At 52.1% G+C, this 27,709-nt stretch overlaps 1 protein-coding gene across 1 annotated transcript in view; it reads left to right on the top strand.

Annotated features, from left to right (window-relative positions):
- Positions 1 to 5,225, top strand: part of TMEM132D (transmembrane protein 132D) — a 722,321-nt gene extending 717,096 nt beyond the window's left edge. The window contains exon 13 of the mRNA XM_077159548.1: positions 2,874 to 5,225. Coding sequence (XP_077015663.1) covers positions 2,874 to 4,058 — 1,185 coding nt within the window. The 3' untranslated portion in view covers positions 4,059 to 5,225. The remainder of the gene's footprint in view (positions 1 to 2,873) is intronic.
- Positions 5,226 to 27,709: the final 22,484 nt, after the last annotated feature.

Here is a 27,709-nt window from a genome sequence, read left to right on the forward strand (position 1 = left end):
GCCTGCCATACAGATTTTGGACTCTTGCATCCCCACAGTTGCATGAGAAACTTTTATAAATATCATATTTACAGATATTTCCCATTGGTTCTGTTTCTCTAGGGAGCCCTGGCTGATGCAAGGTCCTTTTACATCCTCAGCTGAATTTATTCCTAGATATTTGATTCTTTTAGTTGCTATTATAAACAGAATTCTTTTTCTCTTGACGTCCCCTTCAGCTTACTCATCACTAGTGTATGAGACATCACTGATTTCAGGGTATTGATCTCGTATCCTGCCACATTGCTGAACTGGTCTATTAGCTGTAGTAACTTTTGTTGTAGATTTTTCGGAACCTTATATATAGGATCATGTCATCTGCAAACAGGAAAGGTTTACTTCTTCCTTTGCAATTTGGATGCCTTCTGTTTCTCCTGTTACCTAACTGCTCTCACTACAACTTCTAGCACAATGTTGATCCACGGTGATGGGAGCAGAAACCCTCGTCTTGTTCCCCATCTCTTAGGGAAAGCTTTCAGTCTCTCACCATTATCTATGATGTTAGTGTGGGTTTTTCATATATGCCTTTTATCATGTTGAGGAAATTTCCTTCTGTTCCTAATTTTCAAAGTGTTTTTATCAAGAAAGGATGCTGGATTTTGTCAAATGACATTTGTGTGTCCCTGAGGTGGTGTGGTTTGTCCTTTTGGCTTTGTTAATGTGCTGTGTTATAGTAATTGATTTTCTTGTGATGAACCACCCTTGCATACCTAGGATAAAACCCGCTTGGTCATTCTTTGAATGTGCTGTTGAATTCTATTCACAAGCATTTTGTTGAGGATTTTTGCATCCATATTCTTTAGAGAAATTGGTCTGTAATTTTCTTTTCTTGCAGCATCTTTATCTGGCTTTGGTATTAGAATGATGTTAGCTTCCCAGAACAAGTTAGGTAACGTTCCCTACTCTTCAATTTTTTGGAAGAGTTTGAACAGGATTGGTACTAATTCTTCTTAGAATGATGGGTAGAATTCCCCTGTGAAGCCATCTGGTCCTGGTCTTTTCTTTGTTGGGAAATTTTTGATGACTGATTCAATCTCCTATTTGCAGTTGAGCTGTTGAGATTGTCTCTTTCTTTGAGAGTCAGTGTAGGTTGTTCATAGGTTTCTAGGACTTCGTCCTTGCATCCAAGTTGTCTAATTTGTTGGCATACACGTTCACAGCCTCCTCTTTTCGTCCTTTTTATTTCTGTAGGGTTAATAGTAATGTCACCCCCCATTTTTTATTTCATTTATTTGCATCTTCTCTCTTTTATCTTTGTCAGTCTGGCTAAGGGTTTGTCAATTTTATTGATCTTCTCAAAGGAACTTCTTTTGTTTTTGTTAATTCTCTAGAGTTTTTTATGCTCAAATTCATTTATTTCTGCTCTAAATCTTTATTATTTCTTTCCTTCTGCTAGCTTTTGGGATTAGTTTTATATTCTTTTTGTAGTTCCTCCAGATGTGCAATTAGGTCTTTGATTTTGGCTCTTACTTCCTTTTCAGTGTAGACATTTAGGGCTATAAATCGCCCTCTCAGCACTGCCTTCACTGCACCCCATATATTTTGATATGTTAAGTTCTCATTTTCATTTGTCTCCAGATAATTACCGATTTCTGTTGCAATTCCTTTTTTGACCCACTGCTTGTTTGAGACTTGCTGTTTAACCTCCATATACTTGTGAGTTTCCTAGTTCTCCACCTGTTTTTGAGTTCCAGCTTCATTCCTTTATGGTCAGAGAGAGTGCTTTGTATACTTTCAGTCTTTTTAAATGTATTGAGACTTGTTTTCTGACTGTACCTGAAGTCTATCCTGGAGAAGTTCCATGAGCCCTTAAGAAAAAAATGGATATCCTGCTGTTTGGGGTTGCAATGTTCTGTATATATCTATTAGGTATAGTGCATTTACCATATTATCTAAGTTCTCTGTTTCCTTATTGATCTTATGGTCTAGATATTCTATCTATTGATGACAGGGGTGAATTGAAATCTCCACCTATTATTATTGAGATGTCTGTTTTTCCTTTTAGTTTTGACAATGTTTGCCTCACGTATATTGGGACACCGTGGTTAGGTGCATAAATGCTTATGATTGTTATTTCTTCTTGGTGGATTGCCTCTTTTATTTGTATATAATTCCCTTCTTTGTCTCTTATAATATTTTGCATTGAAGATCTATTTTGTCCTATACTACTATAGCTACACCATCTCTTTTTGATTGCTGTTTGTATGAAATGTCTTTTTCAAAACCTTTCCATTTCAGTCTGTTTGTTTCATAGTGTAAGCAGCATGCAGATGGATCATACTTTTTTATCCATGCTGCAGAATTGTGTCTTTTGACAGGGGAATTTAATCCATTAACATTCAATGATACCACTCTACAGGCAGTACTTACTTTCACCATTTTATCCTTTGGGTTTTTTTTTTATGTCATATCCTATTTTTCTCTCTCTTTTTATTCTTTTGGTTATGCTCACTGATAATCTTCATTTCTACGCTGTCCTCCACTCCTCTCCCTCCTGTCTTTTCGTTCAGCCTGAAGCACTCCCTTTAGTATTTCATGTAGGGCAGGTCTCTTGTTTCTGCCATTTTACCAGGAAACTTGATCCTGGCTCTGTTTTGTTGTTGTCAGTTTCTTGTTTTCTTGATGCTTTGTTATTTTCCTTTGCTTTACCTCTTTATGACAAGTGACTTTCTTTCACAGTTTTTGGCACTTCTTATCTCTTATTTCTAGTCAGTTAAAGAGGTTTTCTTTGTCTTTTGTAGAGTATTTTTGACAAAGTGAGTCTGATTTGTCTAGACTTGGGGTTCAGTTAGCTTTTTGGCCCTTTTTATTGACGTAATTATTTTATTCAACAGGAAGCAGCCATCAGTTGCTGGGTCCAGTTCAGTGACGGCTCCGTCACACCCTTGGATATCTACGATGGGAAAGACTTCTCCCTGGTGGTCACGTCTCTGGATGAGAAGGTGGTCTCCATCCACCAAGACCCCAAATTCAAGTGGCCCATAATCACTGCTGAAACCGAAGGAGAGGGAGCTCTGGTGAAGGTCGAGATGGTTATCAGTGAGTCATGCCAGAAATCCAAGCGCAAGAGTGTGCTGGCCGTCGGAACGGCAAACATCAAAGTCAAATTTGGCCAAAACGATGCTGACCCCAACCCCAGTGAAGGCAGACACCCCGGGGCAGGGGTTCACCTGGAGAACAACGGCAGTGATCGGGGCCCCAAAAAACCCCTGCGAGAATGGGGGAGTCAAGAGGGGCATCACGACAGCAGTCCCTCCATGGGCCTCCTGGAGGGAAGAGGCCCCACGACAGACGGGTCACCGTTCCAGAGGAAGAATGACCAGGAAGGGCTTATAGAGGATGGCAGCCACTTGCAGACCATCCCCGCTGACCTCACCAGCTTCCCAGCCCAGGTGGACCTCCCCAGAAGCAATGGAGGGCTGGGGGAGAACGAGCTCATGCAGGACCCCAAAGGGCTGAGCGACTTGGAAATCGGGATGTACGCTTTGTTGGGTGTCTTCTGTCTGGCCATTCTGGTCTTCCTGATAAACTGTGTGACCTTTGCCCTGAAGTACAGGCACAAACAGGTTCCCTTTGAAGAGCAGGAAGCAATGGGTCACTCTCATGACTGGCTTGGGTTGAGGAACCGGACAGAGCTGCTGGAGAACCACATTAACTTTGCCTCCTCCCAAGATGAGCAAATCACCGCCGTTGACCGGGGCGTGGACTTCGAGGAGAGCAAATACCTCCTCAGCACAAACTCCCAAAAGGGCACCAACAGCCAGCTATTCGAGTCTCCAGGACCCACGATCACCGACGGGCAGGATCACAAGAGTGAGCCCCCGACATCCCCCACCTCCAAACGGAAAAGAGTGAAGTTCACCACGTTCACGACCATGACCTTGGGTGAGGGACCCCACAGCATGAACACGGTCGCCATGGCTGGTGAGGACGACATCAAGTGGGTCTGCCAAGAACTGGCCCCTGGGACGTTCGAGGAACTACACAGCTACACGGGGAGGCTGCACGAAAACGCGTAAGCGGGACACGCAGACATTTGTCCTCACCCACCTCTCAGCCTTGAATTTGGGGGATGTCCCACTAAATTGGGCTCCCGCACATGTGAGGCAGAAACGAAACGACGTGGCCATGCCAACAGGGCCCCAGGAAACGGCTGCGGCCAGCTGGGCGGCCCCAGGTCCGAGCTGCTGCCCACATTCCCGTGTGCGACACCTTGCTCTCAGTTGAGGTTTCTCATGCATGGCAAGATTTTTAAAACTTGAAACAAAAATGAGTTCTGAATCACTGAGCTCCTGAGAGGTTCCAGGAAAGAACAGTCTTTCTCTGTCCGTTTAATCAAAGCAATTTGGATACTGTAAAATCCACGTGGCTCCAACAAGTCAATTCTGCAGACTGTAGAACAAAAACCAGTGCCAGGGTGAGCGTAAATGGCTCGGTGGGAGGAAGCTGTGCCATTGAAATTGGAGCAGTGCATCTCATTGGGAGCGTGAGCAGAGGAGCAGTTTAGCGCCACGGTTGGCTCTTGGGGGGCACAATTGTGACTTATTATTTCCCAAAGACTGGGTCAAAACCAGCCCAGGATATCGACAGACCAAGGCAATTGCCGACAGAGACTGAAAGGAAACAAGTAGGCAAATAGGCCACGAGGATCCTTGTAACTAGATGCCAGTAACAATAACAAAAATCCTCTGAGCAATTCAGAGCTTTCTTTTATTTGTAAACGAGGGATACGGGACATGGGAGTTCATTCAGGTTCTAAGAACCGGGCTCTTTTTTAGCAAGTTTATTTGAACGAATTCTCATGTTTAAATTTGTTCACCTGCATCGCTTCCTTTCCAGAGCTGTTGGCCATTTGTCACTGGGGTAGGGGGTCCGTTTCCAGCCCCCTCGGGGTCTCCTGGGCGATGTGGGATGGGAAGCCAGTACCTGGGCGCCCTTCGCAGTGCCGGAGAGGCTGGCCTTGAGGGTCGTGCGTGAGTTCAGCACCAAGGGGCGGCCGTTCCCCTCGCTTTTCTAGGAAAAAGAGAAAGCCATCTGTGCCATCTTGTTAGGTGTCTGTCACCATCCACATGGCTTTCTCCCCTCTGAGGGCTTGGCCTCAGGCCACAGAGACAAGTGAGGCCTGGAGTGGAGTGTCCACGGCAGAGCCGGGCGGGACGCCCCTCAGAGCCAGGGGCCCCTGGGCCTAGCGGGGAACTGCTCCATCGGGGGGGAAAGGGGGTACACCAGGACCAATGCGGGCAGTGGGGTGCAGTGGGCCGGCGCTAGGTTCTCAAGTCAGCGCTGAGCACTTTGCCCTTGCTTAAAACCAAAATGACCCTTGGAAATTCCGTAAATCCCTCCGATGAGAAGCTGTAAAACCAGAGGGGGAGGGGGATCTCAGCGGGTCCCCACCCCGCCTCCTGCTCGCTCCAGGGCGGGGAGTGTGGGTGGGCAGCGGCCAGGGGGGGTGCGGGCTGGGGAGGGCAGGTCGAGGCCAGGACAGGCCTTAGGGCGAATCCCTCTCTCTCTAGTTTTTCTGTCTGTCACTTTCTGTCTCTCTCTTTAGAGCTCTTTTCCACTGTCTTTCTCTCCGCCTCTCTCAGTCTTTCTCTGCCTTTATTCTCTCTGCGATGTCTCTGAGCCCCTCTTTCCTGCCTTGGCTTCCTCTTCCCTCCCCTCCTCTCCCTCTCCCCCCTCCCCCTCCCTTTCCCCTTGTCCATGCGCATATAATTGAAATTCCTAAGACGATGTTTGTAAATTCACCAGCTTACCCTTCAAACTTACCTCTGTCCCCTCCAACTGTGGTGCCCTCAGTTGAGGCAGGGAGTCCAGCAGCCGATAAGCCACCTACACCTGTGCCCGCATTTGCGTACCTTGTTTACCTGGGTGATTAAACTGTCATCCCTTTGGGTTGACCATCTTTGCTGCCAGCAGCCTCCTCCTGTTTCTTTGCATCCCGCCCCTGGTGTTCTGTTTAATTCCGCAGCAGCTGCCCGCTCCGCATCCATCTACATGTAGAATGCACTGCAGATTGTAAGAATGTAATCTATATTTATAAACTTGCCGACTGTAAATATAAAGTTTGTGCTCAGCGACTTTATGGCTGTCCTTTGTCTTTCTCCCCGCCGTCAGCTCTAAGGGCCTGCTGGTGTCAGTTGCAAATGGCCCTCCAAGCTCTGTGGCTTCTGGTAAATGAAAATGCAGATTTAAGGATCCCTGCACAATCCAATTACACCCTTGCATCGTGTAATGCGCTCTGCATTGAGGAGATGTTGACACATGTTGACAAAGTGCATTGTGTGCTAAGTGTCTCTCCTTCAGGACCTGAAAGGATTTGCAAATAAATCACCCGTGCAGTTCTCTGCTAAGAGCCTGCTGACGGCTGGTGGGAAGCGGGCACTGCAGGCCAGCAGCGTGCAGCCTCTCTGCGGGCTGCGGTGAGGATGCACCGTACTTTCCGGGGCTCTCACCTGTACATCCAGCTGCCCCCTTCCCAGGCACGCACACACATGCACACGGGAGCTCTGGGTCAGGTTAAGAGAGAAAATAAGTTGATAGTTTGATTCCTTTCATAATCAAATGCAGCCCCAAAACTATTCCATGAAAAGAGAAGTTGCAAGAAATCGTGGCCATTTTGCAAAACTGTATCAAGGGATGGATCATCCGATTATTCACCCCTATTCACCGAGGCCTTTCTCCCTGCCCACAGCTACTGCAGCGCTGGGGTTGGAGCGCTAAGTATGGCAAATACGCTCCTATTCTCAGCCCTTCCATCTGCTTAGGGAGGGAGGTGGGGTAAGCAACAGTGTTTTTCAGCTAGCCACCATAAAGGAAAATAAAACAAGCTAACGAATAGAGAAAGTTTGAGCTGATGCCTAAAACTGTGTGATTAAAATAATAAATCAGCATTTCTGTCATCCCTTGAACTGGTCTCAGGGTATAACTGGGCTGGCATTGGATAAGGTGGTGCGGCTACTATGGCACCCAGGCAGGGCATGTGGCATCGGGCAGGGTGAGTGGCACCCAGGCAGGGCGCGTGGCATCGGGCAGGGCGCGTGGCATCGGGCAGGGCATGTGGCATCGGGCAGGGTGAGTGGCACCCAGGCAGGGCGCGTGGCATCGGGCAGGGCGCGTGGCATCGGGCAGGGCATGTGGCATCGGGCAGGGTGAGCGGCACCCAGGCAGGGCGCATGGCATCGGGCAGGGCACGTGGCATCGGGCAGGGCGCGTGGCATCGGGCAGGGCATGTGGCATCGGGCAGGGTGAGCGGCACCCAGGCAGGGCGCATGGCATCGGGCAGGGCGCGTGGCATCGGGCAGGGCGCGTGGCATCGGGCAGGGCATGTGGCATCGGGCAGGGTGAGCGGCACCCAGGCAGGGCGCATGGCATCGGGCAGGGCGCGTGGCATCGGGCAGGGTGAGTGGCACCCAGGCAGGGCGCATGGCATCCAGGCAGCGTGAGCGGCATCAGTTAGGACCAGCGGCACCGGGCAGGGTGAGCGGCACTGGGCAGGGCAGTGGCATCGGGCAGGGTGCGCGTCCCCGACGTTGCCCGAGGCTCCTCATGTCCAGGTGCTCCCCTCCCCCCAGCGCAACACTGAGTGTGGCGGATCTCAGCGTGTTTGTCGTACTAGAGAAATGCTTCTCCACTGTCACGTCTCTCCCCAAAAGGGGGCAGAACAAAAATAAGCCGCCTAGGCTGTGGTTTCAATCCAGTTAAGAATGGTGTGTTGTGTTGTGAAGGGAAGCGCGCTCCTGGAGCCTCCTAGGCAAATGCAGAGTATTTTTGTCTAAAGAACACAACTTCGGATGCTATTATGACAAGCCACGATGTGCTCATGTGCCCAGAACTCAAGAGGGAAATGAAACAAAAGTCTTGATGAGCTGAAATATCAGCAGGGTGTGTCTTTGAACGTGGGTGAAATCGGTGGTGCCGCCTGCTGCAGGCATGCATGGCCTGCCTGTCGCGCGTCTCGGGGACCCCTGGGCTGGGAGCTCCCCAGACCCGAAGCCCCAGGGAAAGCAGGCTCATCGGCGCGCCCCGGTGGCTGCTCGCGGATTCGCAGTCCCTTCCTTTGCGGGCAGCTGCAGCTGTGCACGAGGGCCGCCCACCCGCCCAGGGCCCGGGCTCCCAGGAGGGTGTCTCATTTACAAAAGCCTTGCCCTCGCCTCAGCCTCACACCCACTTTACAAATGAGGCCGTGCTAGGGACACCCTGGGCGCCAGTGAACTATTTATCTTTTCCCTCTGGGAGCGCTCATGAGTGTGAATCAATTGCTTTCCAGGACACTCTCATTAGCGCCTCACCCCCTCCCGTGCAGCAGCAGCATGCAATGCTCTGCAGGCAGGAACACGGGCCGTCAGGGTGGTTTTATTCTCCCTGGGGCCCCGTATCCTCTAACCCAGCAGGCGGTTGATGAGGGTCAGCCCTGGGGGCAGAGAGGAAGGCAGAGGCAAGGGGTCCTGCTCCAGCCTTGGACCCAGGAATCCTGGTGGCCCACCACAAAAGGCTTTTCTCCATCTTTGGATGTCTTTACATCAGATCCCAACTGATGTGTGTATGGAAAAACACGTTGATCTGTTTATCAAAGTCTCTCTGTAGACGGACAATGAAGGATTTGTGCTGGGTCTGAAAGGCTGCATTATTTTCAGAGGGGAGAAGTCATGCCTTGTTTGTTTTAGAGGCATTCTTTTGCTTGCATGTGATTTTTTTTTTTTTAATTTTAACTGGGTGTAGGTAAAATATAAAATAAAGTAGAATAAAATGGGGTGTGGAGACCAGAATCTATTGGTTCCTACGATGGTACCAGCAGGTTCCAGAAAGGACGCACCCAGGGGCTCAAATGCGAATGTTACCTCCTGCATTCTGGCTCAAGCTCATTCCTTCTGTCTCTTCCCGGATCCTTCCCTGGCTCTGCACCGGCCTGTTTTGCATCATTCCCAGGCAAACCCATTCCGTGGGGTGGCCCAGAAGCCTAGCCTTGCATCATGCTCACAGCAAACGATCTCAGCGTGAGGGTCCCGACCCTGACCCAGCAGATTCAGAGAGTTCCCCAGTGGACTCCTCCTGTGAGATTGCACCCCATGCTGAACCTAAGCCAACCCCATCACCCACAAGGAGCTGGGATCCAGGACTTGGGTCACGTTGTCTCCCTGCAGCCCTGGATCCTTGGGAAGGGAACAATCCCAACCTAACTCGTGGGACACACAGTAGAGAAGGAGCAACCCACGCCCCCCACTCCCCAAAGATGGAGATCCTCTAGCTGCAAAATGGGAGAATGGGTGCAAGCCGTACAAATCCATCAATCTACTACTCTCTTTCACTGTCTTTTCCTGGCTCCTCCCAACCCTAAAGCTTTGCTCTCTAGACATTCAGGAAGGCTCTGGAACGCTATATACGGGACCCCTGAAATTGTAGGGCCCGTGCTGAAGAGGGGAGAGTAGGGCCTCTGCCACTGTGGAACCTCTCACTCCTGGGCTGGGTCCTCAGGGAGGGGACTTCTTAGGGCAGTCATACTCTCTGCTGTGTCCTCTTCCTTGGACACTGGACTTTGAATTTTTCACAGCTATTTATCATTGGCTGATCTGCCAGTTATACTAATGGGCTCAAAGCACCACAGCCAACCTTTGTTTTATCACTTTGAAAGCTTTTGTAGCTCTTCCATGTTTCCCCTGTACCCAGAGCATTGTGGGGCTTAGTCACTGTTTGCTAAATGGAAATTAACAGGGCAGTGTTTTAAAAACATAAATCAAACCTGTCACTTCCTGTCATAAAGCCCTCGAATAGATCTCTATGATTCCTAGAATAAAATTCAGACCCGGAACTAAATGTGACATAGCCCTGCCTACCACCTTGGCTTGTGTTTAACCACCTTCCCCCTTGGGCACTAAGCTGCAAACTCACTGGTTTCCTTCTGCCTGTTCCTCTACAAACCAAATGTTTTCTCACTTTGAGGCTCTGTCCTTTCTGGAGCTCTGTTCTCCTGGAATTTCACATCTGGCCCCTCCTCACCATTTAGGTCTCAGCTCCTATGTCACTTACTCACGGGCACCTCCTCGGGCCACCCCAGAGCAGTCTCACATTCTCTCTTCTCTGTCTCTCATTCCATCTTACTTTCTTCATAGATTGTATCACACTCTGAAACTCTCCTTTCTAAATGTTTGCTTTCTTGCTCCTGTGTGTCTCCCTTAGTAGAATGAAAGCTCCAGGAGAATAATCATCTGGTCTGGTGACTGCTTTATACCTCACAATTAAAGCTATACCTAGCAAGAGTAGGCAATCAATAGACATTTCTTAAGATGGACAGTTGGATGGGTGGATGGATGGATGGATGGATGGATGCATGCATGGATGCATGGTTGAGTGGATGGATGGATGGATGGATGGATGCATGGATGCATGGTTGAGTGGATGCATGGACAATGAATGGTTTATGGAGTGTAGGTGTTGAAGGCAGTAGAAAATTAAGTCAGCCACCTGATAGGAACCAGGAAATTGAACTGCTTCCAGAGGATATCTCGTATACAACCACTTATTCAGCCAAATGAACATGGCATTAGCGTCTCCCACTGGACCCATAGACAGATCTTCATTGCTCCTATGCTGGTCACTTAAAGGGAGACACAAAATAGATAAGACACAATTCCTGCCCTCGTAGAAGAGAACACCAGTTCTCATCTCGCTCTATAGAAACCATGCCGGGCGACCTCAAGGCCCAACCCTCTGTCGGAGAGGTGGGGTGGGAATGGAATAGTCCCCTTCTTCCCAGAGCAACCCTAATAGTGCTGGGCTTTCCCTTCTTCGGAATCCTGCCCGTCTTGCTCCATGAAATCTGTATCTGCAGAGTCTATCGGCAATGGACTACCCAGGCTGTTTCCTGTCCCAGGAAAAGAGAGGGAGTTTCCTTCTTCCTCAGTGATGCAGAAAGCCATCTGTTGGCATGTGCCATCACGAGACAGAGGGAACCCGGACCTGAGTGATGGAAGGGAGGACAGTGGCCCATGAAAGCCACCCATCACCTACATCAGACCCTTCCTTGGCGAGAAGTGGACTTCTGTCCTGTTTCACTGCTGGTGCTTTGGGTTTTTTATTACACAGCAGTGCCTACGCCGGCCGGATTACCGTGGTCGTTATTCACGAGAGGCTGTTTGGTTGACTGTCTTGCAGAGTTCTGAGGGCAGGTCTTTCATGTTGACTTGTGAGTGTTGGGGACTGGAGGGAGGGGGAATTTCGAGAAGAAGATAGGGGGCTAAATTCATGCCAAACTAGTGTCCTTTTCCCTTTTAAGGATATGCGTGAGCTGAGCGCCAAGGTAGGCTTGGCCTGGAGGAGCAGAACCAACACCACCCAACAGTGAAGAGGTCCCTTCAGGCCTAATTGTGAGTCTTATTACCAACTTCAGAAAAATCAGTGGGGACTTCCTCACATGTCTCTCATTGCTGATGACAGCTCATTCTCAGGCAAGAGTTCGTGTCTCCACTTTGCTCTGACTATGACAGTGTCCACCAAGATTCCCCTGTTCCCCAGAAGACCTCTGCGCTGGCTGCTTCTCCCAGCCACACTGAGGGCCCTTTCCCACCTATGCTTGGAGCATGTGTACTGATGTGGGGATGGGGCTGTTCTCCTTCCAAAGAAGCAGACTCTGCTCTGCTGTGCCGCCCTGCTCCTGTCCCTATCACTGCAGACCTGCCGGGCAGCTATAGGTCAGGAAGCAGCTTCAGGTCAGAGCACCATTCCAACCCCCAGCCCTCAACGACAGGCAGGTGAGAGCAGCCGTCCAAATCTAGGCCTCAATCTGGTGGCCAGAAGTGGTCTGTGCTCCCTCTTGTGTTTGAAGCATTTTGTGATGCCAGAACCTGATTGTGTGCCAGAGCTGGGAAATGAGTCACTTCTTCTCCCAGAGCCTCAATTTCATCACCTGCAAATTCAGAGTCTATTGCTTGACCCGGGCACCCTTTGAAGGACTTTGCATGTGGTGGAGCTCTGCCTGCCCGCTGTACTGTTGATGTTGTGATGAATGGCCACCCTGAAAGGACCTAAGAGGCCCCCAAGCGGTTGGGGTGGTAGATGCCACTTCTCTCTGAAGACCCCACCCTTTCTGCAACTGTCCCCAACGTTATTTCTTCTTTCCTGTCACTGCCTCCTGACCACAGCTAAGGCCCACAGTTTGACTCTGTGCTTTGCTGCTGCAACACTCCTTTTCCTTTCTGATGGAATAACCTCATCACACAGGAGACCAGGCTACATCATTGAGATGGTTGGAGGAAACACATGGGGTATTGGTGGAACCTTCACCAAGCAGCAGCCTCTTCTTGGTGTGGTTATAGAATGGGTGGTCAAGACAAGGCATTCAAAAGCCCCCGTGAAGGCTGCCATCTTGAATTGGGCCACGGAGGGCCCTTGGGGTTTTGTGGGGTCTTTGTTGGCCATGAGCACAAAACTCACTCTCTTCTCGGCCTTGGCCAACCCTCAGTCCCAAGGCACCTGTGGGTCTAGAGAGCAGTTAGATTTTTCAAGTACATGACATCCAGCCAGCCACCTCTACCAGCTTCTCCCAAGATGGACCATGACTGTCATCAGGGAGTGTAGGGAGAGGCAGGCGGTGTTAAGAATGGGGGCAGCCCATCTTCTCAGCAGGCGGACAGAGGCCCTGCAAGGGCAAGACTGCTGGCCTTTTCTCCCCACCACCCAAGCGAACTTTAAACCCAAGAACATCTCTCATCCCCAGATTAAATTAAGCATCTCACTGAGTAACTTCCCTTTTAAGAATTTTCTTAGCCCCCAAAAGGAACCATCCTTTTCACCCTTCAGCATGCTTCCTCCTGGGACCCTCTACTCTGAAGGGGACACGTCCCTTTCATTCTCCTTGCTCCCTGACACCAGTGGCTGCTTCAGCTGCCTCACAGGGCAGGGCTGGATGCTGTGTGTGCTACTGTGCTTTCCCAAGGCGTTTCCCAGCCGTGACTGTCACCTATGACTTCACATGCCGAAGAGAGTCACTGAGCCTGGAGGGGGCGCTGGGCCAGACAGAGCTCAGCCTCTGCGAGATGACTTCCAAATTATACTCTTCTCCATGGATAAACAAACGATATCCAAATCGCTCCAGTTTTAAAAAGCCTCAAGAAATATGCAAAACTCAGTGTTACTCCTTGAGGTATTTCAAAATAGCAGTGGTTAAAACAAAAAAGCAGGGGGGAAATAGTCTGAGTCTGTGGCTTGAAGAATTACCCCCCCCCACCACCACCACCACTGAACACTGCTTCAGAGAGGGCAGCAGTGCTCTCTCCTCTGTAGCACAGAGAGCAGTGGTGCTAAGGAGAAGTGAATGGGGCAGGGTTGACCTTCGGAACAATCCTGTTAGGACAAATTGGGTCCAGGGGCTTTGGAGAGTCCACGCTACTGGCTCTGCGCTCATCTGCTTAGCTAGCCCGGCTTTGCCTGATAACATATGTGTTAGTTACCGCTGCTGAGTAACAAATCACGCCCAGACTTAGCAGCTCAGAACGGCAGTGAGCATTTGCTACCCCACACGGCTTCTGTGGGTCAGGAGTCCAGGAGTGGCTGGGCGGGGTGCTTCCAGATCAGGGTCTCTTAGGAGGGTGAGTCATCTGATGGTTCAACTGGGATGGGAAGACCCACTTCCAAGGTAGGCCTATCCTGGAAAGTTAGAGCTGTGGTTCTAAGGTGGCCGCCCCACACGGCCCTCTGCCAAGGTGGCCTGAGTGGCTTCAGCCTGGCAGATGGCCTCCCCCACGGCGGGTCACACAAGAGCAAGGAGGGTCCCGCGGCACCTGTCATAGCCAGGGTGGGAGGCCCACGAGGCTGTAACTGCTGGGAGGGAGTCACTGGGCACCCCTAGGCTCCCCCAGCACCCTCAGGCTGGCCCTCCCCAAGCAGCGGCCAAGGGTCCCCGCCACGTGGGCAGGCTCCCATCCAACACTCACAGCCCCCTAGGAAAGCGAGCATGTCTCTCCAGACGGTTCCATGAAGCTCCAGACACTGAGTGTCATTGGCCAGGGTTGGGCCCAGTGCCCGTGCTCGAGCCTGTCACTATTACAGGGAGAAGGGCACGTCCTGCCCGGGCTTCGCATGCATGCCTACCCCGCAGTCGCGCCCTGGAACCTTCCATGCCTACACCCAGAATCGCGGCAGGGCCAGTTCCCCTAGGAAGATACGGACAGTGTTGCTATAAGGAAAGGGGATGGGAAAGCCAGCCACTGTCAGCTGCAGACCCCGCTACCCCTGCAGCTGGGCAGCTCCCCGTGGAGACGCAGCTTGGGCTGGGCTGGCTGCAGGGCTGCCCTGAGGTTCGATGCCCTCACCCTGACAGGCGCGGCGCAGGCAGTCCGGGAGATTTGGAGTAGCCTGAACCACATAACAAGGCCCCAGCGCTGCCTCTCCACAGCCCGTGGCTGCCCACAGTCCAGCAGGCTCTGTCCTTGTTTCTTCCCAATTTCTGAGATGCCCTCATGTAGATGCAGGCTTGGAAAATAATCCCTTCTGCCTTTCTGTCCCTCAAATAACTGATCCAGAATCAATACGTGCAATTGCAAGTGTCCACTTGTTCGTATGTAACTGGACAGGTGGTCTGGGCCAGATGTGTCAACAAATGGATCTGGGCAAGACGCATTCTCCTCCCAGCGGCCATGCCCCGTAGCCCACACCTGCTTCCGTGGATCTAAGCACCTTTGTGTGGGAGGATGTGAGTCCTCAGAGGATCTCATCCTGACCTTCAGGCCCAGAAAGATGAAAGGGATCTTCTCGGAATCCGCCTGCTGGTAATGGCAGAGCCTGAGGTTGAGCCCCATCTCCTGACATGGCCCATGGCCAGTGGTCAGGGGCATGGTGGTGTCCACCACCGCCACCCCATCCTACGCGCACCCTCAACTCCTCGGGGACGTGTCCTAGTTTAGTAGCTGCCGGAATGCAGTACTCCAGAAACAGGGAGAGGATCTGATTATAGTTTCAAACATACTGCATTGAATAGGGATTATTCTGTCTTTATGAAATGGGATTTAGATTAAAACATGGCTTTTCTAGGGGACGTACATCCTTTCAAACCAGCACAGGAGGCCACCTCCCCCTTAGGTGGGACAGGACGGGCCGGTGCCCGACCTCCTGGACAGAAGTTAATGGGTCACCAGGAGAGTCCTTGACACATAGTTCCTGGAAGGCCAGGTGGGTTCACCCCTGGGCCTGGCCGGCCAGGCAGGTGCTCTCTGTGGCCCATCAGCTCCCACACGCACCACCCAGGACTTAAGATACACTTGAAACGCATCCACGCCATGCCAGCAACTTGACCCAGTGGCCCTAACTGAGAGCGTTCCTGCCGCCTCTGCAGCTTTCTCCAAAGCCACTCTGCTCCCTGCCCACCTCCTGCCACGACCCCCGTTCTGTGGGCCCCCACTGCCTTCCAGTAAATTGTATCTCGCTTGTATGAGCCGAAGCCAATTGCTTGGTGGTGCCCAGGCGCCCCCCCCTGATAAAACTGATATTTCTCGTATATACTGCCTCCGTTTTAGTAAGGCCTTCTATCAGAGAGCGTACAAGCTAAGCTTCTGGGGAAAGAAAGAGACATTTATTTCTACCTCCAGTAACAGTTTAGACGGAAGCAGTCAGTGGCTGGTGAGTGTCTCTGTTTCTATTCTAAGAAGTCATCTAGGGCCCAAGGTTCCTTCCATCTTGATATATTTTCTGGGGTGCTTGGCTTTATCCGCGTCCAGCTCCTCAGCCTCGGCACGGGGACGTCTTTGAACCGGGTCATCCTTTGCTAGGGGGGCAGTCCCGTTCCCCGGGGGGTGCTGAGCAGGCAGGGATGATATGCCACCCACGAGATGCTGACCGCACCCCCTCCGCGACAAGGAGACACGTCTCTAGACATGGCCAAGGTCCCCCAAAACTGCTCCTGCTTGAGAACCCCTGATCTGCGTGAGCAAAGCAGGAGGACAAAGGCAGGAGGGTCTCAGCAGCTTCCTCTCAGAGAGTCACGGCCCAGCCGTTCCCCATCTCACCCACACGATTCACACACCATGAGCAGAACCTGCCCCACGCATCCCCTCCTGCCAGACCAAAGCCCAGGGGGTTCTGGTACTGATGGAGGGGTGGGATGGATGGAACCTAAGAACAGCTAGTCATCTCCGCCGCATCCCCACGAGCTCATCTCATGAGATTTCCCGGAGGCGGCCAAGGAGGGTGCATGGTCTGACACTGGCTTAGCTGGTAGATGTGGGGCAGTCGGGTGTGTATATATATATACACAGACGCAACTACATAATGGAACTCAAAGCAACGTGTATATATGTATATATATACACACACACACACTCTCCTTTTATTGTGTCCCCTAGGGACGGGGGACCTAGGATAGGAAGGTATAAAATTGCCTTTAATGGGCAAAAGTACCCTCTCGGGCACTGCAGTGAAGTGTAGGGGTATCGTGCTTGGGCTTTCGAGTTCGGGGATGAGGGTTCGAGCTGGTTGCTACTGCTCACCCCGTTTTGCAGAAGAGGGAATTAAGGACTGATAAGCGGCGAGGCTCTGGGGTTGGATAGCTCGTTTGGAGCTCCGCACTGCCAACACTAGCTTTCTGCCCTCATTGACTTAATGTCTCTAGTACCCAAGTGTTTTACATATAAAATAGGAATCATAATTGCATGCCCATCACGGGGGTCGAGAAGGAGACTAATGAGCCCAAGCACCTCGCATGGCCCCAATAAGCCAGGACCTCGGACAGCGGTAAATATCAGTGTAGTTGTCTTTCACGGAGGTTGAGGAGTGGATTAATGCATTGGGCAATTTCAACTGTTCCTAAAATGAACTTAATGAGCTTTTTGCAAAACGTAAAGCCGTAAAGTCCATCCCAAGAAACGTTGAGTTTGCGGCTCTAGAACATCGAGGACACAGACTAGGAGTGTGTATTTTTTAACAGCTTCCCCCGAGTTGATTCTGATATATAGCCAGGTTTCCGCACTGACCTTCCAACTCTAAGATTTTATATTCCAGCTCCTTAACTTCACTCTCTGCCCTTTTATCTTCATGCCAGAAATCCTGGTCTCCGTCCCTCCTCTGGCCCTTAATAAGCATTTACGACTCTCTTCTGCCCGTCCCCTTCCAATCCTGATCAATAGCTTCCCTCTTAGCATTTGGCATCCCCCCCGCAGCAACTGGGCCATCTCCCGCCATCAGAGCTGGGCAAGGGATTTTCTTCTTAAGCAATAGCAGTGACCTTCAGGGGTGGCTCCACAATGGCCTGAGATATCGAACCACATTCAACAGCAGTGTGATTGAGTGCGGTCCTTTGCTCTCTCTGTGCAGTGGCAGCGAGTCTGGGGTGCAGCCCCCGCTGGGGTGCGGGTGGGAGAGGGGCACTGAGCCAACAGGTCCAGTGCGGAGGGCAGCTCCGGCCCACGGCGCTGCAGTCCCAGTGCTGGATGAGTCACCAGGAGTGGGTTTCACCGAGCTCTGTTCTCACAGGGAACCTGTGTGTGGCTATTTAGATACCTCACTATGTGAGCCCAGGAAAGGGAAGCCTCCCCTCTTCAAAGGACACTGCGTAATTTATCGTGCGACTGGACCTGCGGACTTGCACAAAGACAGGCAGCGGCCTAAGGAGCTGCCCTGCAGAGCTCTTTGTAGTGAGAAAATACTGGAAAGAACCTAAATGTCCTTCAATGGGGAATGGCTCTAGAGTCCCTGGGCGCTCCGGGTTCTGTGGGGATTTGTTCTCAGCACAGCCCTTCATGTCCACATGGGGCTCGAATGGGCTGCCTGGGCCCTTCCTAGGCCCCCTAAGTGCCTCCCGCGTCTGGGTGGACTCTGTGATGCAGGCGTGTGGAGTGATGTGGTTGGCCGATTGTGCAGGGGCCCCGGTTCTTCTCCCTGAGTACACGCCATGGCACTGCGTCTCTGCAGCTCCAACCTTCAAGAGGCAGAGTCTGTTTTCCTGCCCCTTGGATCTGGGCTGGTCCTTGGCGTGCTCCACAAAGGGAAGGGGAAGTGACCTCACTGGCTTCGCCATGCTGCACCAGGTCTCTTGAGACGCTGACACGGCTGCTCGCCCTTTGGAACGTCCCACCACCACATCCACAGGCCCAGGCTGGCCTGCTGGAGAATGAGTGATGTAGGGCAGAGCCAGAGGGACCCAGTTGTCCCGCTCAAGGCCAGACATGAGGGAGCCCAGGTAACATCAGCCAAGTTGACTCAAGAGCGTACCCACCAGCTGAGCCCAGAAACATCAGAGAACCCTCCTAGGCCGTAACTGCCAGTCAACCTGCAGACTCATGAGTTGGAGAAATGCCAACTGATTTCAGCCACTGGGGGGGGTGGGGGGGGGTGCCTATGTGCTTGCTATGCAGGACTAGCTGACCAATAGCCGTGGGTGGGGCCAGGAGAGTTCCTTACCCTCCGTGGCCATCAGAGTGGCTTCCAGGGTCCTACAGAGGTTGTGTAGGGTCCACAATGCCTTCCCTGGACAGACAGTCACCATGGGCTCCAGGTCTCCCAGGGAAAGCAGAAAAAGAGCAGAGGGTCTAGACCCCTCAGCGTCAAACTCGACAGTGGCAGTGCTGCCTCGTGATGGTCTCTGGAAAAGACGGTGTAGGCCGCTGTGCCACCAGAGCCATCAAAGGGCAGCCACATTGCCATAGGTTTGGAAAACCCAAGCCTGATGCTGGCCGAGCTGCCGCCACCTTTAGAAGCTGAGCAGAATGGTGTCACTCACTCTGGGTCTCAAACCAGGGGCAGCTCCAGGCGATGGGATATTATGGGGCTGTTAAAGAGAAGGAAGCACTTCTTTATGTGACATGGAACACTATGGCTAAACCAAAACTGTGCAGGTGAGGACGAGGTCAGAGACTCTCTCCGTCAACATTGGGGTGACTGGAAAGAGCTTGTGAAAAGGTGCACGAGAGACTAGTAACATGTGTGGTTCTGGAAGGAGCAAGAGGGCACAGGGGAACTGAGAATGGCATTTCTTGCCTGCTTGACTTTCCTTATCATTTGTTCACGTGCAGGAGAAGACCCAGCCTGGGGGCTGGATGGCCTCACCTCTAAGGCTGACTTGGTCACAGATGAATATTAAGCACGTTATTAAAACTCTCTACTCCAGTTTCCTCATCTGTATAACCCAAAAGATGATAATACTAGTCTTATGAGGTTGTTGTGACAAATGTAAGAGTTCACGTGTCGAAAATTAGAACTTTCCCGGCACATACTAAATGGCGTGTAAATGCCAGCTGCCTTGTTTGCATGTGTGTTACACCATGCCAGGCTGCCCCTCGGGCCCAGGAAGATGCAGGTACGTGCCGACTCAGTTACTATCACCTTCTCCGTGTACCTGGCTGCAGGGTTCACCTTAAACGAGATGAACAATCTCACTTGATTCTCCGTAACTTTGACAGGAAGGTGATTTTATCCCCACTTTATCGATGGAGCGATGGAAGCTCGAGGCTGGCCCTGGACTGTCTTCTCCCTGGCCACCACCTGGAGTAGAGAACTCAGGTGCCCACAGAGGCCAGGCAAGTAGTGAGATGTGTGAGCCGCTCATACACACCTGCGACTTTTATCAGCACAGGAGCACATCACTTGCACAGGAAGCCGGAGGCCGGAATCTTCACTTAAGCAGAGCGAGGCCCTGTGCCATCGCCCTTGAAACCCAACAGTGGTTGGCTTTCCTCCCGCCTCTCGGGAGGACCAGATGAAGAGCAGCTGAGGGGGAGGGACCCTGTAGATCTCTTTCTAAAGGACCAGCTGCCCCCACCTCCTTAAGATCTGCAAATGCAAGACCGGTATCTGAAAGCTTTTCAGTTTTTCAGGAGAATCCTGGGTAGCCGAATCTTCATGTGAAACTTCCAGATTTGCAACCCTTAATAACGACTTTAAAAATAATTGTAATATTGCAAGGACCAAACCAAACCTGGTCCCGCCGCCTGGTTGAGACTTCTGACCCACGGTGACCCCGTTAGCACATGAGCTGACGCTGGCTCGGACATCAGGAGAGAAAGCGTGGACCCTGGCCTACCCTGAACAGTCCAGAACCTGTGCCCATGGTGTATCCAGTGTTTGCAGTCTAGGGCTGTGGGGTCTACCAGTTGACCTTAAGGAAGCAAATCTCTTCTTGCTGTGGTGGGGCCACTTTGGGGTCTGGAGTGGACATTTCCTCTACCTATTCAGGTATGAGCTAACACTGGCCACCAGCCAGCCAAGGGTGATCCTACTTCTTGGGCAGTTTCTTGGGTAAAACGCAGCAGCAGACAGCATTAATGCCCCTTCTTGGTGCAGAGAACCCTAAGATTCCTTGGAGAGGCCCCCTTTAGCCCACATGATTCAGGTTGGTTAGGGATGGGCATGTGATCACAGCAGAGTCAATCAATTGTGCGACTTTTGTGCAAAAGCTAGAGGACCCAGAATTTCAAGAGTGTAGACGTGAAACGGTGGAAGCCAAGTGTGAGAAGAAGGCTTGCATGAGAATGAAGCGAAGAGAAGAAAGCAGAGCTGAGGCACAGGGAGCAGATTCCTGATGACGTTGTTTGACACCCCACCCATCCCGGATCCAAACAAAACAATCGCCAGACACGCCTCTTGGCTTTCAGTTCCAGGGGCTCCATGGGGAAGACCATGGACTCTGGAACCGAGTCCTGACCCCACTGCCAGCATGTTCTGTGACCGCAGGCTTCCTTCAGTCTCCTAACCTGTGGGATAGACAAAGCCTGGAGTTGCTGTGCAGATCAAGCAGGGTTTCATAAGTAAAGGGCTTAAACTAAATTAATTTTCCAGCACACAGCAAACATTTTAGGAAGGTTAGCTATTGTAAGCATGATCTTCACTATTGCAGGGACAGGGGTAAGCTCTCAGGACACAGTGACAGACAGACAGACAAGGTTCCTGAGTGCTCTGTGTATGATGCAGTCAAGTCAGGGGGCCCAATAGGTAATATCAATAAGTGAAACAAGACAGGCATAAGAAAATCCAATAGGAAGGTTGATGATAAATGGAGACCAGCCCTTCGCTTCAGTGTCAGGAGACGATAGGGAGTGGTGTGGTCTGGGGCAAACTGAAGAGCAGCTGCTGTGTTTGCTTGGAGCCTCTACTCAGCCCCAGCCCATTGTTACCAATGGATGATGCTGCTAAAGCACCTGATTTTCAAAGAGTAGTCAGGAATCTGTGTTTTATGTTAATATAATGTTTACTCAAACAGTTCAGAAATGTTTAAAACACAGCGTGGGTCAAATGGAACATGTTTATGGATCTAACTCGTCCGCCAGCATGGCCACCTGCTGTAGTGCTTTGGCAGATCTGCTGGGCAGCCCCAAGTTCTTCCTCAGGGGCACCCCTACCACAGAGTGAGCTAATGGGCCAAAACGGAGGCTATCCCACAGAGCCTACGTCGGGAAACAGGGGCCACAAGACAGGACAGGGCGAGCCGAGGTGCTGCCGCTCAGGTGACTCACCTGAGATGGTGAGACGCTCCTACCACCTCTACTCCTAAATCCCGGGGCGGGGAGCGGGGTGGGGGGTGGAGGGGTTCTAGACGTTGGGTGGAATTGGAGCCACAAGAGACCCACCTGCAGAAAAACATGGAAGAAGTGCCAGGGCCTCTCGCACTCCCAGCGTCTGGTTTTCCACCGCTGCTGCCATTGGCTGATCCCAACCCGAGGCCCGCAGGTCCCGGACCCCAGACGGCAAGGTCTGCAGGTATACGGGGTGGGGGGTGACACAGAGACGGCCCAGGAGAAAAATCAAAGGTCATTGAAGTGCATTTTTTAAATCCTCAAATCCTTCAAGTATGTATCTAGACTTTGGTCTGTGTGATCTACGCGAACTTCCAAGAAAGCGTCATGACTGCAGGAAATAGGCTTTTATTCTGGGGTGGGAGTGCTGAGGCTCGTCTGTCTAAAGCTAGCTCTGACAGCAGAAATGCTAAACAGGAAGCACATGTGTGTACTTTTAACTTTTATCAATGTGAGAGACAGACACCTTCACGTTGAAGCCGGCTTGCTTCTCGGCCTAAGGAGGCAGCCAGGAGACGAGCCTTACTCAGCAACTGCTGCTGTTTTACAGTTAATGATTTTGTCGCTCGTTGCTGGTTGCCGCTGGGCAACCAGGATCTTAAGAAACATCACTGGATTCCATTGAATTGAAAGCTCCAGAGCCCCAGATTCACAACGGAAAAACTCAGCCCAAGATGAAAAGGCAGGACCCGATGGAAGAGGCCAAGTTGAAATGAGAGAATGTCAGAACTCCTAACCCAGCGGTCTTCCCCACACATGCATCGCCTCCAAAATCATGCAGAGACGAATCTAGAGAGAGTGAAGACAAGGCAAAAAGGAGACCAGTGTGCTCCTTTGTTTTACTTTCCCAGCTTATTGGAAAGGAGAAAGGTTCTGCAGGCATGAAATAGAGGAAAACTGCAGGCAGAGCTGTTCAGTGGTTTCTAGCCAGCTGTGCTCCGACCGCTCAGTGGGGGGCGGGGGGTTCGTGCCCACCAGGGATGAAGTATTTTGGATACAGGCCCCAGGTCCATCACAGAGGGCCGGCCAGTCCAGAGAGTATGTCATGGTCACCTGTTGTTTGGCTGTCAGCAGCGATCACCCCTATTCTGGTAACAGCACCCCAGATTTGCTTTGGGAGAGCTACTTTTCCTCTACTGGACACAGCCTTGGTGCCGCTGCCCCTCGGGATGCCCCAAGACTGGCCATGGGGTTCTGTGACCTGGCCCAGTTGCCTGCCACAGTCCTTTCCCATCCGCCTCAGGCCACGTCATTCCGTCTTTTCTCTGTTTTGTAAGCTACCTGCTAACCCCCTCGTCAGTTCTGTTCCTCTTTAAGTCAGCCAAAACGATTCCTATAAGTGGCAACCAAAGACCCCTAAATGAGCCCCTGCAAGCAGGTTCCATAGTCTTCTAGAACCTGTATGCCAGTCCATGAAGCAAACATGCAGCCACACTCCCTGGATGGAGTCAGCTGTCTGCAGGGATGCACCTGAAGGGAAGCTACCTGAAAACAGGGCTCGGGGACAAGCTATTGAAGAGATTGAAGCGCTTCTCTCTGTGTCATCAGGAAGCACCAATGAGGGAGCAAACCCTGTGGCTGAGACTCCTGACATGTTATAGAAAGTCGTGGAAATGAAATATTTACTATGACAAGTGTTAACCTCAGAGAAGCCAGGTCTTGGACCAAATGTGGCTTGGGTTGACGTTTAATCAATGTATATCCAAAACCATGCAGGGAAATTATTGTTTATTTTATTATAAATTGATATCCAAAGGCTCACCTGAGTTTACTTGGACGCATTCTGTCCATCTCCGCTTGTTATGATTCCTGGAGAAAACAACCCTCTAGCTACCCAAAAGGTGGACAGGCATCACTTATTATTCTTCAGAATAATTATTTTTATGTTCTAGAATAGCTGTTATTTAGAATAATAGTTATTCTCTTAGAATTCTTTCAGGAACCCCAGTTCACTTGGTGGAAGTAGGAAAGGGAATCCACAGAACATGCAAGCACAAATGGTGCCCTGCTGTTACCACGACGTGGGTTCTGCCTTCGGTCAGCGCTCCTCTACGGTGGCGTCCCTCTGCGGGAGCATCTCTCAGCACGGTGGTTCTCCAGAAGCTTCGGGCTGCCATCTGCCTCACTCCCACGCCTAAAGACAGCCCCTTTCTCCTGGGAGCTCCTTGACCATCCCTGAGCAGGCCTCGTTGGCTGGCCAAGCCCAGTGCCTCCTCCTGAAGCAGTCCCTGTGGCCAGGCGGGGGTTGCATGGCCCCTTCTGGGGTGGATCGAGACTGGAAGACAGAGGTCCCTGGGGGAAAGCCAGCGGGCTACTTCCAGGGCGGTCCTGGAAGTAGCCCGCTGGGCCAGACAAAAGCCCAGATGCCCACTGGCCTCTCTGCGCAGTGGAAAGGGGAGTCTGTTGTCCCTTTGCTGAAATGGCTTTCTGAGCTTGTAAAGAGTTCCTACAACTTCAAAATCGAGTAAACTGCTGCAAGCATCATTTTAAATTGCCACAGCCAAGAGGGTCTCACTCCTTAGCTTTTCCTGCTGAGGAGCTTTCCTCCAGACAGCGAATCTATCTCTGCTGTGAGATTCCTGGTTGGCTACTGCTTCCCAGCTGCTGTTTGCCTCCTTCTCCCCCTGGGATCCCACACTCAGCTCGTTCAGTCCCTCCTCCCTCTAAGGAAACGTGTTCTCCTCGAAGTCATGGTGAGTGGGTAGGACTCCAGCACGAGGAAAAGCCTTAGAGATCAACAAAGCACCGGCACCCTACAGAGATTTTGTCCCCACCGTCTCCCCTATCGTACACCGGACAACCAAAAGGAATGAGCTGGTGGTGGGAACAGTAGTCACCGTTGCAGGCTGAGAACTGGGGAGAGGCTGGAGGGAAGCCCCTCAAATCTCTTCTGCAAACCCTGAGAGGTATTCTGTGATGCTGGTGATGGACACAGGTGCTCTGAAAAGCAACCCACGCGCACAGGTATGGGACGTACTCCCGGCTTGCTCTTCGCCGTCTCAAAAGGCAACCTTATTTATTTTAAGAAGGACCTCGAGAGGCTTCCCTGGGCATCTGTACCCAAGAATGAGCCCAGCTAATCTGACACTTCCATTCTTGGGACTGTGATGGTGGTGAAGGGTCCACAGGCCAGCCTCAGTCCAAGCCCTGAAACATGGCCCTGCCCCCCGGCAAGGCACTGCCCGGCCAGCTCTCCTAGCACGTGGCCCTGCTCAGCAGCCTCTGCCCACTCACTCAGCACACTGGCCCCTGCCGACGGTACACCGTGATCAGGACCCAGCCCATGAGACTGAAGGCCAAGTAAAGAAGAGAAGTGATTGCGATACAGGATGGTGAGCGAATTATCATCAGGGCCCCTCCCAGCCTGCAGGCAGTGCATTCCTCTCCCGTGGCTGTCATAAGAAAATAGCACAAACCGAGTGGCTTAAAGCAACAGTCATTTATTCTCTCCTAGATCTGGAGAACAAAGGTGACGCAGGTGTCAGCAGGCCGGGCTCTTCTCTGAGAGCTCGAGCGGAGAATCCTTTGCCTCTTCCAGGTTCTGATGGCTCCAGGCCGGGCTCGGCTTGAGGCAGCGTCACAACATCCTAGCCTCTGTCTCCACGTGGCGTCTTCTCTGTGTCCTCTCCTGCTCTCATAGAGACGCCAGTCATTGGATCTAGGTCCCCCGTGCTAAAGCCGGGATGATTTCATCTCAAGACCCATGGCTGGTTGTCCGCAAAGGCCCTGTTTGCCACCGGCGTCACCTTCTGAGGTCCCAGGTGACCACGCCTCGTGGGGAGCCCCCATTCCACCCAGTACAGACAGGTACAACATTGGGGGTAGAGCAGGTGTCTGTGGTGAAGAATCAGGTGTGGTCATGATGCCTTCCTGGCAAGCTTTGGCTGCTGTTTAAGCTCGAAGGAAACAGGATGATATTCAAGTTCTTGACAAGCGAAAACTCTGCCCCTCGAATCGCAACAGCCACAAGTCTGGTCACGGACAAAGTGTTTTCCTAGTGCTGCCTGCTGAGGAGCAGGTGTGAGCACATATGTGTGCTGTGACTATGTTGCACATCTGCTTTTTATGCGTGTGTCCATGTGTCCATGTGTGTACTGTGAGCATGTGTACCTGTTTGTGCGGGGGCGGTGTGCATGTGTGCAGTGCAGACATGTTGTGGGTGTGCTTGTGCGTACGTGCGTGTGTGTGCACGTGCAAATGTGTCTTTGCCGCCATCCCTGTGTGAAGGGGGGAGCGTGCCCCCGAAGAACAGCACGTCAGGGAAGATGAGTGAGGCTGCAGAACTCTGGCCCTGCATGGTGCGTCCCCTCACTCTCAACACCTTGTTTCAGGGTGAAGTCTGGGGACACGCCCCTCCCGGGAGCCCCGCCTGCAGCTCCAGAGAAGTCTCCCCATCCATCAGCTCCGTCCGGCAGTATCGGGAAGGAAAATACCTTCGCCATGCATTTCTGATTATTATGCAAGCAGGTTATACGATTATGAGTCCATTAACGACTCATGATAGTGATGGGCTCGTCCTGAGCCCTTCCTTCCTGCCCCCTTTCCGTAGGCCAGAGAGAACCCACAGAGCCTGTCACAGTTGAAGGGCCCCAGGCAGCAGCCCTGCACCGCTCAGTCCGAACAAGCGTCAGGGCTCGGGTGTGGCGAGCAGAAGGCCACCTGGCCAAAGGCGGCCAAGAGGCATTGCCCCCTTCGCTGTCCTGCAGCCAGAAAGGGCCGCCACCCGGTGGTGGCCCCGTGGGGGCAGAGCCTGGCGGGGGGGGAGGGGTCCATGGCGTGGGAGTCAGGGGTCAGGGTTCTTTGGGGGGCAATATAGAGCAGTAGCGCCCGTTAGGAGCTTCTGGTTCATTGTGTCCTGGCGTGGAGAGCTGGGTAGCTGCGTGGGTGCTCCCTGGCATGGACCGGGCAGCCGGGAGCTGGAGGCAGTCAGGCTAACATAAGAAACGGCCCCCTGTGGCTGACAGGTGGGTACAGAGAGCTGGGACTGCCACCCCCCCGGGGGGGGATCCGAGTGCGGCCAGCACGACCCACACAGGTGTCCGCTGAACCCTGACCCCCGGGCCTGCTTCGAGCCTCTGGCTCCTTGGGGGTAAGGACAGGCGTTTGGGTGGCTGCTGGGACCCCCCCAACCCTGCCTTTGAACGCTCGGGAATCGAGGGGCCCCCCAGAGCCCCCTAGCCCCCCATCTCATCCCTCCTTCAAACTCGGATGCTGGGGGGCCAGGTGGGGCTGCAGCTGGGGGGGATGGCCCCAGTGCCAGCCCATGGTCACTGTGGAAACGTGAGCCCGTGTTGCCGGATTCTGTGATTTGGGAGGAAATGGGGGTGGCAAGGATCTAAAAAGCAGGATTTAATGTGAACACCTCCAATGTTTGAAGATTGCCTCAATTATAAAAAAAAAAAAATCCTGAAAACCAAACCAGGTGGGCTGTGGCTTGGATCTGAGCCAAAGGCCTCCAGCGTGTGGACACTATGGCCACCAAGCTCTTCTTCATAATGACACAGATGACGCTGGTGGAGCACTGAGCTCATGTCAAGCCCTGCATCGCAAGCCTGGCAGGTCGTGCCCGGATTTAACAGTTCAGCAAACCAGTGCGGTGCTTATTCATTCATTCTTTGAAATCTCTCTTGAGAGTCCGGCAGGGCCAGGCCACATCCATGCCACCAACCCGACCAAGGCGGCTGATCTCACAGAGCTGTCAGGGCCACAGGCAACTAGGGCAAACAAGGCCCAAGGATACAGGCAAATGAGCAAGGTTGTTCCAAATAGTGATGAGCTCCAGAAGGACGATAAAACTGGTTGCCCTGGGGGGCGGGGATGGCTGTTTGGAAATGGCCGGAGAGGTCTCTGGGGAGAACAGGTGGGAGGTGGGAGGACCCATGTGCTCTCGGCCCCACCTCTGGGAGGTCAGGGGGCCCACAGGCTGAGCCCGGCCAGGTGAGGCGGGCCCCACCCAGCCCCCTCCTGACGAGACCCCGGCAGGCTGCACTCCTCTGGCTGCTTCTGACTTGTGTCCTTTTGAAATAATAAAGTGCAATCATAAGTACAGTGCTTTGCTTTGATTTTTTCCCCCTTTTTCATCTTAAGGAGCGTTCCTTTAAGAAACCTTGAAAAAGTTGAAGACAACCACATTAATGAAAAGCTCAAGTGTGACTAGGGGGTATACATTTCATGCCCGCTGG

This window comes from Tamandua tetradactyla, chromosome 5, assembly GCF_023851605.1.
Source record: "Tamandua tetradactyla isolate mTamTet1 chromosome 5, mTamTet1.pri, whole genome shotgun sequence".
Taxonomy (NCBI): Eukaryota; Metazoa; Chordata; class Mammalia; order Pilosa; family Myrmecophagidae; genus Tamandua; species Tamandua tetradactyla.